Here is a 17,400-nt window from a genome sequence, read left to right as displayed (position 1 = left end):
AGCGATTATTCTACTGCTTACGACCTACTCAGGAAAAATTGTCAGCCGAATCTGACAGTCACTTAGCTGATAGTGAAACGAAGCGACAGGACAACAAACAGGGAATCGTGGCTACCATTGTAATAACCCTAACTGCTTAAAGTAAACTCTAATAGCGAAAGACTAAACAGGCAAATATTTACTGTCACATCTATATACGTACGAAGATATCGGCTCTCCTCATTTTGGTCCTCGATGTTGTTATTCCTCTTACTTGAAGCAGTAGCGCCGCCACGACGGGACGAACCATATAAACGATTGCAGCATATAAAAGCAGCGTGTGTTGATGTATCATTACAAACAATCGATCTTTGCTGAGTGGAGATTTAAGTATACTACGCTACCGTTTTGACGCTGGGCGTCCTAATTTTCTATCGTTTTTTAAAAGATTATAGAACGTATTCTATACGTTAAACACAAAAAAAAAGCAGGACGAATTGTAGGAGAGGTTCGCTTTGTCCATAGAACAGGGGACAAGAAAGCGCTAACCCGTCGTATAGAAAGAACTTCGTTGGACAGCAATGGCTTGATTACTTTTATTGTAGTTTTGACTATTTTTTCTGATAGGTTTTATTAGAAACCGTTGTCAGGTAGGTGGTTGGAGAGTGCTTCTACAGTTCGGTCGCGTCACAACGCTTAGTGAGCAGCCGACATTATAACAAAAGAGAAAAAGCGATTACGCTAATTATATCTCTTCCGTACGGCAAAGGACCACGCCTATAGGTAAAAGAGGATAGAAAATAGTACGTACTCGCAGAAAAAACCGTTCGGCTTAGGTGTTAAGATGGTAAGAAAAATTCATTATTGACGACGTGCCTTATAAGAAGAGATGTTTGAGGGCCGAGGGGATACGCGGGAACGATAGCGTACGTGTGACCATCTTGAAAAAAGGTCAAATCAGAATGTTGAAGCAAAGGAACGTATGCGTGGAAAGCAACACAGGCTACTCTTAAGATCAATGATCTCTATAGATGTAGAGGCGTAGGATTGACCTGGTGGCCCATGAACTATGCTTACGTATATGATCCGGCTTGTTCTGATCTCATGCTGACGTAACATGTTTGAACTTTTGCAGATACGTCTTATTTGCTACATGCCTATCTCCGTGATTCATTTAACTTTGTCATTAATGCTCGAATCGTATCCGATTAAAGTACTGTCATTTCAAAGATATATTTCTAAGTTCATAGAGCTATGTGTATGTACGTACGCGCTTTCTTCCTCATAGCAACGCTACTGCTTCCGCTATATCCACAGCGGTTACTGCTGTCGACTTCATAAATCAGCAAGAAAAAACAACAGATGAGTTGGTTCCATTTTTCAGGTTTGCCGTTATCTGCAGAACATCCCACTTGCCCACGTCAGCCCGCCATAGAGACACCAACAGATTACATGCAACAGACGCAGTAGCAAGGCGTTTTTAAACTTTTCAAAAGAAACAAGCAAGAAGACTGCTTCACGGTGGAGAAGAACGATGGCGAATGAAGACAACGTAATAGTTCCTCAGCTTTCAAATACCACAGTCAACGTAATGTCCGTAGGGCAACTACTCCAGCTTAGTTGCTGCACCTATCTGTTCAAGAATAATAAGTAGGCTCATTTCTATTCTAGATATTATTTTCTTTCGAAAAGACCTCATACGATGGACACGAAGGACACTATACACCGTATATACATATGTAGCTATGGAAAAATGCGTTCAATGTACAAATTTCTATGTATAACGTACGAGTAATGAATTTGCGAACTTCTAACCTCGGAGATCGTCAGACATAGATAGCCATAACCAGACGCTTCAGGAACTATTCGATCGTTAGTATCAGTGAATTCTGTATTCTGATATCCATTCCAGTATGGTAAAAGAAAGTTTGGCCGAATTCTATTTGATCATCAAGCAAACTGAAACAGATTAGATTACCCAAGTTGCGCATAACCTGTCTGTTATTACCAGACCCGTATTTTTAGCCCAGAAGGTGGAGCGAAGTACGGGGGCGGTTGGGCCTCTGCCACCTGTTTTGGGGGGTACAATGTCCCTCCTTTGATTAGTTCGGCTTTATCGGATGGAATGATAGAGGCGCACATGACGCTGTTGCTGCTTGTAAGAGAGAACTGATAGACATAAACATATTAAGGTTTTGGGGAAAAGAGAGATACCCCCGACCAGCGATACGAGACCAACCTCCAAGGGGTCGTACTTGTGCTAGTCGCGTGTGTGGGGTGGGAGCGGGTGAGCGCGCGCGCAGTGTCCGATTTCAAGGTGGGAAGACACCTGATAGAGCTTAAGATCATCTGGTCCGACACACCAGCTAACATCCGGTGACCGTGATGATGTTGTCTCGATGAAGCGCCGCCAACCGATTTTTCATGTAAGAACATTTTGGTTTTGATATATCGCTATCATCGCATTGCGGCGGTGATGGTGAATACCCCACGTTTGCTTTGCTCCGAAGTGGATGCTGAAGCTTGGGTGCGAACGTGAGTGAGCGCTTAAGCTGAAACTAATGTAAAATTATAACCGGTCCTGGGCTGTTGCTGTGGAACAGCTTGGATGGCTATTTGTGCTATTGCCAATGGCTAAAAGCGGCATTCGGATACGTCGGTGATTGACGCTTATCAGAGAAGCGCATAGTTACACTACGATGTCCTTAGCGTTGCATATAATGAAAGTACTATTCAAATGGAAAAGATTTTGTTGATTTATGGTGGATTCTTAGCGGCTTTTGGTGTGGACTGTTTTTTCAGTGAGATTAATTCTACCTATGGCAGACATGTGGATTCATTCTGAGCTGGTGACTATTGTCAAAGCTGGTTGTGTTGGCCTATCGTCTCTATTGGCGACTGCTCACGTAGAGAGTGACATTTTACTTTGGGTAGCCCACGTAGACTATGAGCACATTTGAAGCGCAATAATGTTTAATATATAGAATTGCTTCAGTAACAGGACGGTTCACGTGTCAAAACGTAGCTCAATCGCGTACGCTCCGCATGACACCGTAGAGATAAACGTTCGTTAATTTAAATTGTTCATTTTCCTGATCAGGCTTGCCGGATAGGTAGCGGAGAGCTCAGTACGTTACCACATTTAGTTAAGGCTTACGTGAGTGATAATGCCACACCAATCTTCTTTGCTGCTAATGAGAAATGATTTTTTAGTAGATACAGCCAGTAGACGAAGCAATACACATTTCGTAGTTTTCCATTAGCGACGTATAATAACACAGTGATCTTTATCAGATGAGAACTTTCCCGAAGCATGCTGTCTTTCAAACGCAAGAAAAGGCCTTATTGGGGACTAGTTACGAAACTAGGCCGAACATATGTTTGACCAGAGCTAACAATACTAAAGTACTTCCGAGCAACCCCATTTTAAGCAGACTTTCGGCAATTTGCTCATTTTCTGAGATCCCTATTCGAATTAATTCTGACTCGACAGACAGATCCGTTACTAACAAATACGATACGATTACGAAGTGCATACCAGAAGATCTCACTCCGGAGTGTATATCGTGGATTCTGCTAATTACTGTCATATTTAGCATATATCTGTGCTACAGCGTGATAGTATCCATAGAGCGGCCGTACGAGCCAAATAATACCCAAGTATATAATTATACGGTGGATTATACTAATTCATGGGAGACTATTGATACTGACATAGTAACCAATATGGAAATAACGCCAACTGAAACTAGTTCATGGGATGCCGAAGAGAACATTACCGAGTACACCGTTTCCCCTCTCAGACCGTAAGCGATTTCGACATTTGTTATGGCAATTTTACTGACAGTGCAATAGGAAATAAACGTTGTTTTCCCAACCACATCTACTATATTCATGTCTACGCCTTTATTCAGAGAAATGCAGAGAGGGGTCGCCTTCAAGCACTAAGTACTTTCCGACCTTCGAGACAAATTTCAGTTATGTTTTTGTGTCCTTCAGGACCCAATCAGGACCATTCTATTGGTGCACGCAAAACTGTAGTAGGCCTCAAGCTCGGTTGCTTTTTAGATAAGTGATATTCCCGTGTTATGTGGGTCCTTACAATGACATTGATCCTAGGTTTATTCATGCTACCAGTGCTGCCGCTGCTACAGTAGACGCTGCTTTGAGTCTATATAGTTTACAGCTTGGGATACCGATGTGGTTAATTTTAAACTCATGATTTTAGGAAGAAGCCAGCTTTAGACAGAGCCCGGTTGAAGGCAGAATTGTTCATAGATCTGAACCAGGAAATTGCTTTAGGCTCTTTGGCAGTTTGCGCCGTTTCAATCTCTGTTCTTATTCCATTTATTCTCATGCCTTCGCAAATCTTTTTGCCCGAATATTTCCTAATCATAGCTTTGCTGTTTGCCAAGGATAAGAAAGAGCAACAAGCTTTATCCCGAGGTTTTCTGCGGTTTATTGACTACCGCACTACATAACCAACGCAGCGAAGGAAAAACATGTTTTCCTTCGCATCAACTCTCAGGACTCAAGTGGCCTAATCCATGGAAACGGTATTTAAACCCGCTAGTCAGTACCAGTAGCGGTAGACTATTGGCAACGACGACAACCCTCTGACACGATGATGGCACAGTTCTTGACGTAAAATTTGTTTGGCATTGCTGGCGGTCAAAGCGGCACTAACGGTATATCTATCCCGTATAATGCATTATCTGATAAATATAGCATTATTCTATAAGGTAGATAAATGCCAACAGCAATAACAAAGAGTTTTGGGTGATTGGTTTGTTTCACTAATGACAGTAAGCAGAAAATCACCAGGCATAATCGTAGGACGCGATAGCCTAGTGAGTATCGTGTTCGCCTGCTGAACTTGAGGGACACGTTTATTTGAATCCTAGTATCGACACTAGTCGTTCCATGCGGAGAGACCGCCGTCTGAAGGAATACTTAACGATGGAGCCGGGTGTGAAGCTCGGGAATGTTTTGGTATAAGGACGGACTAACCAGTCGATCCGTCTGTTGGACAGGTATTCTCTACGGTGTCTGGGACAAAGCGGGTGTTACCCAAAAAAGTTATAAAACGAAGACTAACACAATGACGAACAAGCTGAATAAGGAAAATAACACCGGAATTAGCAGCTGCGGCGATAATGGAGGGATTGTCATACACTATGTCACAATGAGCAATTGCGCCAACAGCATACTGCGCGCTTCACAAATGATATTTAACTGAACTACATCGCAAAAAACGTAATGTTTCGTAACATACAAAGCTAATATGAGCTAATTTAGCTCTTAGATTTTGATAATAATAATAATCGTAGACCGTAGTACATTATGTATACAAGCAAAGAGTCGCTATTCTTGCAGGATCCGCGACACTCAGAAGGTCGAATATTACGGAAGCAATACGCTTGCTACTTGCAGGAACGGAAGTTCTGCCGTAGGGTAGACAGTTTGCAGGCCGCATCGTCAGTAACTGTAGATCTTCTCGATCTTCGAAAAAAACGAAGGAACGGAACTGCGGAAGATCTCGTTAGTAAGAGTGTTAATATAACAAGCGCAGATTTTCGTCTATCGCTTCGCAGTAAAAAAATTTGAGGATTCTTTCTGTAGTGACGTCCTCTATATTTTCAAAGACGGCGCCACCAACGGCGCAGTAGCTGACTACCAAATAGAAACGTCAATGTCAACTTTGTCACTTTTAAGCTGTGAGCTACCAAGCTAGAGAGCATAGTGGGTTTCTTTGGTGGCTTCGGTGATGCATAAACTCAAGATCCGTCGTTTACAATGCATAGGACTGGTGACTGGCGCTAGATCTTTGCGGGACGCATGAATAAATAAAAGACTAAGAAGGCAAAGACGATTTAGTGCGTCACGCTGTTGCATTTACGTCCAGTAGCGGCCACCGTAGTCTAAAAAGCCGCAGGTTTAAAGGTCTCATTTCCAGCGAAAACGTTGTTATGTTTTTTGTATAATTCTAGGCGGTAGTAGGCACTGCTGGACTTTGCGATTTGACATGATATACGTAGTAAGGGAGCACGGTGCATTGCCAGCAAGTAGGTAACGCGTTTTCGCGTCTATTGCGTCTTTACCGGGTTGGCTAAGTTTCCTACATAGCGGAACATAGCGTAAGCATTACAACGAACGTATCGTTGCCTTAGCGCTTGTTTGAAGTCACTTCTCCAACCGACTCGAAGCATCGCCAAGTACCTACTGCCGTTGCCACTAGAGCTGACAGTGACCCCACCAAGATTGCGCTACCAATGCAAATGGATGCAAAAGCCAGAGGGAGAGACCCAACCTAGTTAATGGTAGCTAGAACGACGTAGCCATAGTAAAATGTACTGGGCCTCTTCGTCGCATCCATACAAAGATTAGGCTAATAAAGTAGAAAAAAAGACATGATGGAGTGGCTGCGGGAATGTGGGGATCTACGACGCGAGCTGGCAGGAGTAACCTCTGGGGAACTTGAACACGCTAGAAAGATCTACTAAGAAAAAGTAACCCCCCTCGGTTAATGCTGATGGCCGCTTGCACTCAAAGAACAGAGCATCGCGACGAACGCGTTACTTGCTTGGAGAGGTTTAAAATTTTCGCGGGCTTTGTGAAATGTATTGTGGTGCGAAGTAACGGATCGAAGGAACGGGCGTTAATTAAGATGCTTCAAAAAGTTTGTTTCAGTTAGAGCAACTCTGAACGCCGCACAGAGCCATCGGACCACGAATTCGAGCCCGTTTAAGGAACAAAACACGAACTGCAACTGATTGCGGATTCATTGCATATTCCTCGCTTCTTCGTTCTGAGACGACGCTGCAAACAGAGTGCACGGGGCAGAAGGCTTTGGTGGCCCCAGCCACCACCAACGGAAGCAGCCAGCGGCACCGTAAAAGTCTGTGGTAAATGCTAAGGAGCAGGCAACACTCGTCGTAGGCGGCGCAAAGGTGCGCCTGTTTCTATAGAAGATTCTGCCATCAGCGCTTGATATAAAATTGGAAAAAGATTGCACGTTGTAACATCAACAGCAGTAGCAGGGGAAAAGGCCAACATTCATGCCCGCCCAAAATCTTCTCTCTGTATGGCGATCCTCGGAAGCACTGCTATGTGCTGTGTGTCCTACAGCGCGTAGCACTTTACCGTGAATACACCAACAGCCCGAAGCTTCGTAGCTCACGACACAAGGCAGCCCCTTTACTCTTATAAGCTGCCTCTTCTCGTTAGCGATGCTCCACTGTGCTACCTCTGCGAACGCACGCGCATCGTGGCATAGAAGGCTAAAAATAAAGCAGTGCTAACTCGCCTGGCAGCCATCAGCCGTCAAGCCTCTGCATTTCTGTGGATGGTATATAGAAATAGTTCTACCGTGAGAAGACTATGACCAATGCACGTAAATAGAGAATCAACTTGGTTTAATCATCAAGGCTTTATTATCATCATCAGCATGGTCGGACGTTTTTATCACGACGCCGCCGTGTGAAGCACCGAAAGTACGATCAGGCTGGATATTACGTCAGTCGATATTGGAGCCGATTTAGATTTGTAGTTGCATACAATTTACCTAACAAATTTACATTTGATGAACCCGTTTTTGAACAACCACTTGTGACGAATTTAACACTTGAGCTAAAGCGCATTTAAGCCGGCGACAGATCTTAGATTATTAGATAGTAATATAGCTACCCAAACTGGAATCGGTGAAAGCGTCCTTGTTGAACAGTCGTGTCTGCGAAATTATATTGGATTTACGATCTCATAAACTTTGAGGGTCAGGTGTTTCAGCTGAAACTTTTAAATAGCAACCTCAGATGATATAGAACAGATTAGGTATATATATATGACACTGGTAAAGCACGTCTCTCTCTCTCTCTAGAAGTTCCTGAGTTAATCGCGGTATTGTTTCATTTGCTAACATTCAAGCAATTTAACGCTCCTACACGGCAATGCAGATTACGGCCACCGCCATCTGTTTTTAATGGCAATTCCTTTCATACGTTAATAGCAGAAGCCGAGCCACTAGCATATGCAGGCCATAGTACCGGCGGCAGCAGCAGCAGCAAACATCTGCTTCAGCCATCGTGCGTGTCCTCGCCACAGCCAAGCTTATACTCCACCGCTATTATCTGTGTAACATATCTGGTCGCGTAGGTGGGCCACGTTCGGTGATTTGATGCCACGCTTCGCTTCGACGAGGTGGATGGCCTGAACGGCGACAGTACCACGGATAGCGATAGTCTCAATTGGAACGACCTCGGATCGACGACCGTTAACGGCTGTTGATAATTCGAGGGCCGAGGGAGGAGCAGTGTCCGATGGATGTCTCCATGTATGTAGTTGATGCTACTGATACTCGAGTAATGGCGGTACGTTCTATTTTCACCCACGGAAAGCGAGATAGGCAGCGTCGCCGACTCGTCTCTGCAGAGCATTAACGCTATCTGCGTCGCAGGCTCTAGTGAGCATACGATGCAGTTTTTGTCGATGTCGATGTAGTCACGGTGTTTCAACAGTCGCTGGATGTTTGTTTTTTAAGACAAACCAACGCGGCGGGAGAAGTGACTATAGGGCTGAAGCTGTCGTCCACGCGACGCCATCTATATAGCGGCCAAAGGTCGAAAATTTGCAAAAATCTAATAAAATATATACATATACATTACACAGAACGACTAGAAAGTGCTATGGTCTCTCGCGTGATGTCAGCCGAGTATTTACTCAGCTGCATGAAGCTGGTAATAAGTAACGTGCTCATTCACCTACGCTTGTAAAGCCATATCAAAATACATCAGTTGCCCCATGACGAATATTAATGAAATAAACTATACTATGGTGACCGATTTTGCAGACCGTTAGTATAGTGGACCCTCCAATGCCATGTCTCCTGCGCCACAAACGTGTCAGCGCAGATATCCACGACTGCCCTTACAGCCAAAGCGTTCCACACTTCTCTGCTCCGCTCCGTCTAGGACCGTATACACTGGTTGGAGAAGTCAAACGACCGCAACGGCATCGTCAATGAAATAAGCGCGTGTAGCTTTCCGGGTAGGACGGTCGCATGCTGTAGAGGCGCCGGAGACGTCAATAGTTTGGCAGGTAACACCAGACGAGGCATGTTACAGTAAATGCTGCAAGAAAATAAGAGGAAAATTATCTTCTCTCTCTCTCTCGGGTGATAACGCCTGCATGTAAAGCGACCTCTTAATGTGTCTACTAGTGGAAAAGTCACATTAAACGGGGAAGGCTCAAAAGCCGAAGGGAAAAGAGAAAGACACACGGAAACAGAGGGGCGGCAGCGATAGTAATAGAAGTTACCGGTTAGGGTTGCGCACAGCGCCAGAGTATGGGACATGATACTGGGAAGAGGTCAACAAAGCAGTGCACACGGTCAGAGTGACAGACGCACACGCACATTGAGAAAGATATGGACAGAGAACGGGGAAGGCCGAGTTAAAGAGAGTGAAGAGAGCGATCAGTGGCAGCGAACATACCGGGTGCGAACCGAGGCCTGAGATGAGGAAGAAATAAGGAAAAGGGGACCGTCCTACTGCCAGGAACACAACGGCGGTATCAATAAGAGCAACAATAGCAGTGGCAACGGCACAACAAAGGGCAAAAGAGTCGCCGACAATAAAAGACAGAAGGTCATCTGGCTACACGAGCACTAGCACTATCACTATCAGTTCACATGCAGACAGGCCAACTGAGCCATGGGGGTATCTGAACGGGCTCGAGTGAGTAGTCAAACGTACACGGTAGACACGTCGACGCGCACGCTTACCATCGTATACGCCGGAGCTTACTCAGTCCCCGACGGAAAGTGGAAGAACGAGACCAAGAGTAGACAACAATCCAAAAGGAGCTGAGTGATGGAGTGGCGGGCGAAACGTTTGTTGTTTGAACGAACCAACTAGTAGAGAAATAGGGCTCTTCACGTCAGTATCTGTCTGCCCGTCGGTGCTTGTGGCCGATTTCTCCTTTTTTCTCTGCCTAACTACACCTCGAGTAGGATTTTTTTCATGCGTATGATTTACAAACTCCCTTTGGAAACCAGCCTTAGAGCGGTGCGAAGTGTAACATTTCCTAAAGACAGCTAGACTTCAGGAGGTCTATGATGGTTTACATCAGCGGCTAAAAAGGCCAATGGTAAACAAAGCAATGACGTATACAAGCGAAGGCAAAGACAAAAAGACGGTGAATACAGAAGTCGCCTGACCTTCTATTATCATGGAGAGTCGTAGTATATAGAGTGGATGAAAGACATTACGGAAAAAGGTGCTTGTAGGCCACTATTGAAACAGGTCCGGGACTCGATAAATTCAATACTCATATGAGAAGATGTCTACCCGAAAAGAGGTCATGAACTAATTCCATAACTTTCTTGCTATTTTTGTTTCAAACCCACTGCCGCCAGAGAGAAATACATTCCCAAAAGTTGCATAAAATGAAGCGAGACTGTTTGATTGGAAGAGACGACGTAATTATTCTGATAACATTTCAGCTAATATAGATAAAATTATAGATAGAAAAGTGGAATGAAACAAACAACAAATTCAATGGTATACCGAGTGGAAAATAGCAGTGTCAGTTCACTACATGGGAACACAATAATTGATAGCTCGGAACAAGCCGATATCGCTATGTACGTTGATCAACAGAACCTATTTGCACTTCCACACATTCATGTTCCCCCTATCTGTCTCACCGAGTCGTTGTTATGCCCTTCTCATTGTCGGCGCAAAAGTGGTTAAAGAACTGCGGTAAGGAAATCACACACGTTATGCGTAGCCCGGCCACGTCGTATCCCGCTTCACGTCGTTGGTGGAGTCGGTTTTCTAGTGAGCTTAGTTAGCTTAGTGAGTCCTGTGCTGACTTGTAAGCGCGTCTCCCCGACAATTGAGCTCCGGAAAGGTTGTCCAGGCGAAATTATGCAAGCGGAAGAAAACCATAATGGAGACCGCTGTCAACCCTTACTCAACAGAGAGCCCTAGCCAGCATGAAGGCCCCGATGAGTCTACAGCTAAAGTTCCCTGACACGCCGGCAGGCACACACTATACAGCTTTAGTTCAACACAAAGGAGGAACGAGAACGCAAGCTAAGAAGTGCTGTCCCCAGTACTGCACCAAAAAGCTATTTAAAAGTCTCTACCAAGACCCATGCAGTTATCGTCGTTGTTCCCGCCATTGGCTTGCTTTCATGGTAATAGTGCTAGCAGCACTAGCGGTTGCCGTTAGTTTTTTTTGGCATCCGCATAAGTCAAAGGAAACACCTCGTTTGTTGGAGCCTGAGCCAGGCCTTGTTGCGCTAGACCACGAGGTTCAACTGAGATGATGCTACTTTGGATATTTCGCGTTTGTTCCGCACTTCCAACTCTATTCTTTGCAGCAATGACTGTGCAGCTGTCGTTGCTGCTAGCGTTGACGAAGACTTTGTCCGGAAGTGCTGGCTCATTTACTAACTAAGTTTAATCCTGATCTCCTTTTCAGTATTGTGCGGCAAGAGCCATAGCGCAACAGAGGCGGCAGCGGCAAAGATACTCGGCAGCAACCGCTACTCGAGAAAGCGGTAAGACCGGTTGAACAGGCAGTAGGGGGGCATAAATGGCAGAAGATTACCCGGTAGGTCGTGGGAGATTTCGTTTCGGCCTTTGCCGTCGCCGCAACTGAACTTTTTTTCGTAACGCCAAACCCGCCCACGTCAGAGCCGCTGTCGTTGTTCCTACAAAGGCCAAAACTACGCGGGTGCTACGCTGAACTCTCATTATAATGGAGTGCTAAGAGAAGCATAGCTCAGTCGAACAGTCATGACGAAATTCTTGAATAAACACAAAAAAACTGGGCACCGAGATACGTAAAATGGTACTATGCTACTACTTTTATCATTGTTATTTTCAAACGCTACAAACTGCTCCTTATCATTAAGCGTAAGAGTCAACTGAAAATTGGATAGGCTAAAAGTGTTTATTGAATCCGCTTTTGAAACTGTTGCATTGGTGACCATCGAATCGAAGAGATTGGCCAAAAGAGCGTGCGACTACTTACACGAACGACCGGTATATTTAAAATAAAATTATATATTTCAGTGCCCGATGTGTTGGAATTAAAATTGTCCTAAAGTAGAACCCTTCAAACACCTGGACGTTTATCTCTCATTGTCGATCTCTACATTGCATGGAACAGAAACAACTGTCTAATGTGAAAACGACATATGTATGCGACACCATAGCGTTAATACTGCGCAGACGTAGCAGTACCGTCGAGCTTAATATTACGATCCACTCATTACGTTTCTGGGCCCCAGTCTGACGATGCTTCTATAAAGTCGTTATTAAATGCTTTGCTTATCACATCTAACCATTTAATAGTTTTACCTCTGTTTTGCTTTTTATGTAAATCTAAGTTCGATTGAATTATATGCGTAAACCATGCAACATGGCTAGCAGTACGTATATACTAACTGTATTAACAAAGGTGTGAAGAGTACCGTCCATTAAAATAACTGAACCATAAGCTGGAGTCCTAATATTAAAATCGGAGAAATGAAAAACTAACAGAAACAGAATATGCACTATTCTCCTATCTTCTCAGAGTCCTTTTGCTTGTCTCCTTTTACAACGATTTTGCTTCTTATTGACTTGACCTAAAGGCTTTGAGGCAACCTGTTGTCCATATTGACCAGTCAGATACCTAGAACTAAGGTGCTGTACGCAATCCGCGCTATTCAGTATCAATGGGCCAGTACCATGGATCTGTGAAGATCGCAGTCTGAATGGTCATCGAATTGAAGTAGAGGCGGAAAACGAAACACAGCAGTTGTGACTCGGGAGACACACGGATGGAATCCTGTCAGCTTTATTTATTTGTTACGCTGTTAGGGGGAAACATAGGACAGATAGATATGTATGTGGATAGTACTGCATGGATAACAACATGGGCGTATTAGAAAGGATATACGGCGATAACGCAGAAGAGAAAAAGAAGAACGAAGAGAGGACGAAAATACTACACAGGATATTGGTCCTGATGTTCGGGGTAAGCTGGGATCTGACGTGAAAGGAAGGGAGAATCGGCCGGCTGTCGGACGACATCGAACGCGACCTTAGCATTTTTTACTGTTGACACCGAGCAAGCGAAACGATTGGCGAACAATCTTTCAACAAGGTGTGAGCTTCTGCCATTACGGATAACGTTGAGACTCCTCGAGTGTCGGGAGAAGTGGCGGTGTATTGGTGAAGTAGCAACGCGAAAATGGGACGAGGTATTGATTTCGATAATGGCGTGTCTATCGCAGTCGTCATTGGCAATTCAGGGGACTATGTTTCCGTACTGGCTTCTTCTCGTGTTAATCGTATAAGCAAGCAGGCGCAGGTAGAACAGGCCGGCACAGACTAGTATTTTTAGCAATAGCTGCGCTACATCGGCGGACAGTTTCAGTTTGATCCGGTACGATCCTATAGCGATTAACAATCGATGGATATTTAACGCTAGCTGACAGCACAGCTGTATGCGGTAAGAAACCTAGCCTCGAACCCGCACTCTAGCGAGCAGTTCTTGCTGTGAAATCGGCCCGTTACAGCAAATGGCTCCAATGGCCGTTCCGTAGACTTTATATATTGGGCCATCATTCGTATTCAAGGACGAGGTGATCGGCCATTCGGAACTGCTTCGCACTGTAGATAACGTAATCTAAAGGCACCAAAAACAGCGACGGAATGCCTAAAACGGTTTCGTATGCCTTGAGATCAGTAATTACAACGTACAATTTGCGTTGCGGATCGACGAAGCTAGGAACAAAAATATACATTACCTGGTAAGGCTATGGACGGCTGCGTTTGCCTAAAAACACTGCTTGTCCCGTTTTCCCCAGATAGTAGGCAACCAGGGATCCCCCTGGTTGCCTACTATCTGAAACAAAGCATCCCCATATATGCATGTTCACGTTGCGATAGGCTATGTTGTTAACTATTGGAGATGTGTTGGCAATTCGTCCTACCTCATGCGCTAGCTTATTTTGCCTAGAAAGCTGAACAGATGCACAGACGAACGACTGTAGTTGCTATAAAGAAATCTTCAATATAGATAATCCACCTTGCATTTTTCTTATGTCTATATATGTATAATATAATGTCATGTGCCTGAAACGCCTTCTGGGATCAAAAAAAAAGGCTCGTAAAGTAAGGTGTATGACAATACTATTACCAATTATAATCGCTAATAGTTATTGAACGCATATGGTTCGAATAACGATATTAATAGGTACATGGATGAACGTTTATTGTAACCACAGTCAGCTGCGTCAGATGACATAATCCAGTTTTGAAAATAGACGATCTATGTTGAGTCGAGCCTGAAGGGCAAAAAAAAAAGAAGGAAAATTCGAGCAAGGTGGGTAATAGATGAAGATAATGCTCGACCAGCGCGTCGCGACACTATTACGTTGAGACAAATGGAGAACGTCCACTGAGTCGGCTTCTGTGCCATCTCAGTGGGTGGTTGACAGAGAGCGTTAACAGAGGCCGGCTTTTAGGGCGGCAACAAGGCGAAATGGGCCGTCCGTCTTCGAGCTGCCACTACGTCCTCAGTGGCATCGGATGTTGTTGGTGGAGCCGAGTGATGCCGCCAAGTGTTAGTGCCAAGGGGCTAACTTACCAACAACAATAACATCATTGACAACAACTAAAACAGCATGACAAAACAGATACTTTCAAGGTCAAACAGGAGGTAAAAGAACAAATTGAATAACGAGAATAACGAAAGGAAAGTAAGGCACAAGTTGATAAACGAAGCTTTTCGGTTTTGAAGTGAGCAGCGCCTCGTTCATGGATGCCGTAGAGCTTACCTGAAACAAAAACAATGAAAGAATATTACTTCGTGAAGTCAGACTTTATTATACTATGCACACATCTATATATTTCACTGCAAGCTGATTTTAAAAGCAGATCGTCATCAACGCATAACTAGTTACCCGTTTGATACATCAAATGAAAAACATGGTACACGTAACAAAGCCCAGAGAGAAACGAATAGACACATCTTCCGCCGTAAAGCGATACAATATCCGTACAGAACAGATCTGATACCGAAGGTAGTTTCTCGTAACTGTTAATCTGCCCATTTAGGTCTTTCAGCAATGAAGCCATAGAGATCAAGCAACCGATTAAGTCTCGAAGGCTTTTGTCGTTGGCGCTTTACATCGTCAGATGAATGGGCAACACAGTACTTTCGAATGAAGTCATCGAAGCCCGATGAGGGGGCATAGCCGGGTCATCGAACAAGCTGAAATTACTCAAGTGAAGTCGGAGATAAGGCATAAAAGCGGGTTATATATATACATGTATATAGGTATCGGGCGGCCAGATGACAAGCATCGTAGTAGTTGGCAATGAGACAAGCGAGCGTTTTCGATGATTGCGATGCCTTGGTACGGAGGTAGAGGTCGCTTGTCTGCCGATTATACCTATATGGGTGTCGTGCCCGCTAATGCGCTGCCGTACTTCACATGTCAGATAGTTGACGCCAAGCCCTTGATTGCGTGGCCTTTCTTTTATTTATTAAAATTTAGAGCGTTAAATCCGTTCAAATGATAGTTAGTATAATGCAAACTGAACGAACTTGACAGAAATATTACTCAACAATGTATACACAATTGTTTACTGATTTCAACAGAGTGAAAAAATGAGCGTGCTCGTGACGATGCAGTGATAACATGTTTACTTATACATCTCAAAAGGATGATGGATTCGTAGCCGGTACAAATACCGCGCGGACGGTCTGAAGTAACGCCGACGGCAAGTACGCGACATAGAAGTCGTGAGCATTTCCTAGTTAAAACGTTTCATAGACAACTGCCAGACATCAGATAGTCACCTGTGCAAACGAACTAGGCGTACAAATACCAAAGAGGTTTCTGACGTATGCCCCCCTCCCCCCGAATAATATACTGGTTTATCATCGCAAACCGCACCCCAGCCGAAGCAATCGTAAACACAGAGAGGCTCACACACACAGAACACGCATACGTATCACGAACGGCACATTTCATAATCATATGACAGGGTAACATATTGAACTACTCCAATTAAAGCCGGCTGTAGATAGCACGACGATGACGAAAAGCCAGAGAACGCTCGTGGCCGTAATGGTAGTTCCATTGGTCGTGGTAGTAATAATAACGCTCCGTTAATCGGGGTGACCTTGACACGGTCGTGAGGCAACGCGTCATTGAGAGAGGCAGGAGGCCAGCCAGCGCTAGGTCGCACTATTTGAGCTAAGCACATTGCTATCACTGGGATGCTGTCCTAACAACGAATGACAAGGGAAACAATCATATTAGGTGGGCGTACGCATGTATATAAATATGTGCGGTCTGCGGAAGTGATCAGGTGAGCGTGGATGCTTGTCGCAGCACAAAAACTAGGCGTATAAAAGTATTGGCCCGTTAACATCAATCATACGAAAACCTATATATAAATCGTATAACGAATGCTGCTAAACTAAACAAAGCCGCGGCTTTACTGTGATATATATGTATGCATTTCATATAGACATAGAGAAGGTATACTTCATATAGTTTAATTCATAACCATCGTAAACATACACGTTCTAATCCATACTGAATGTAAGTGACAAACGGTTTCGTGAAGATAACGTGCGCAGCGCCATTACAAACATGACGTCTACCAAGTGTAAAAAGCTTTCGAAGCAAGAGAACTCCACTATACAGAGTAGAATCATAAAAACTCATACTAATTCTATTATTTTCCTTGGTTCTCGTTGTAGACTTGTGCATGAAACATCTGTCAGCCTTGTGTATCAACCTTGCCGATTTCTGCTGAGCTCAGTCGGGAGCTGCCTCCCCAACACGCTACTATAACCAGCTTTCTTCTTCACCCAGACGAGGAGCCTTTCTCGTAACGTCCGCATATATCTACAAATTTCATGTATAACGGTCCCTCACTGATACGGAGCGAACAGAATCAGGAAGAGTTCCACTGAGTGAACTGCAGCGTCGCAGCATTACATCCGAAAAGTACTCGTAGCAGCACGTGACGATGACGATGACGATGACGGCGGCGGTGGTAGATAGAAACGTAGTGTTCAGGTAGCCTTGGCAAAGGTAACTGCACGCAGCGACATGGCGGGGGTACAATGGAGGAAAGTCATTTATTAATAGGCTTGTTCACTCACCGTCTTTCTTTCTCTTTTCTTACTGCCTCACTCGTTCGTCCGTTTTCGCAAATATGTGCTATATCATGCCTATCATTCCGATTCTCTGGGCTCGTCTCTCGCAAACGGTGTCCTCTTCGTAGCGAGTTTGGTTCTTGCCTGCGGCTTCGGGACGGCCATACATTGCCATAAGCAGTAGGAAATTGCACAAAGCAAGCACTCATCACGGTCGGCCCCTTGCCCTCCTCCGCCCCCTCT

The 17,400-nt window shown here is 44.5% G+C and overlaps 1 protein-coding gene and 1 long non-coding RNA gene across 10 annotated transcripts in view; one reads left to right on the top strand and one right to left on the bottom strand.

The window, feature by feature from the left end:
• The first annotated feature begins 2,799 nt into the window (after positions 1-2,799).
• Positions 2,800-12,252, top strand: LOC147753518 (uncharacterized). Its single transcript, XR_015311007.1, has 3 exons — positions 2,800-3,785; positions 11,464-11,835; positions 12,060-12,252. It is a non-coding gene; the product is annotated as an uncharacterized LOC147753518 (long non-coding RNA).
• The window catches only part of LOC111260314 (Krueppel-like factor 6), a 34,613-nt gene continuing 24,602 nt past the window's right edge, over positions 7,390-17,400 (bottom strand). For 4 of the 9 annotated variants that reach the window (XR_015310996.1, XR_002680275.2, XR_015310997.1 and 1 more), the window contains one exon: positions 14,234-14,815. Coding sequence is in view for 1 of the 9 variants with exons in the window: in XM_086968270.1 (XP_086824396.1) it covers positions 14,687-14,815 (129 nt within the window). In the remaining 8 variants the exon portion in view is untranslated. Of the gene's footprint in view, positions 9,105-14,233; positions 14,816-16,793; positions 17,380-17,400 lie in introns of those variants that run through there. The other 5 variants (XR_015310999.1, XR_015311000.1, XR_015311005.1 and 2 more) reach the window with 4 other exon arrangements.

This window comes from Varroa jacobsoni, unplaced genomic scaffold (assembly GCF_002532875.2).
Source record: "Varroa jacobsoni isolate VJ856 unplaced genomic scaffold, vjacob_1.0 scaffold_428, whole genome shotgun sequence".
NCBI lineage: Eukaryota > Metazoa > Arthropoda > Arachnida > Mesostigmata > Varroidae > Varroa > Varroa jacobsoni.
The sequence above is the reverse complement of the archived record's forward strand: the minus strand, read 5'-3'. Positions and strand labels throughout refer to the sequence as shown.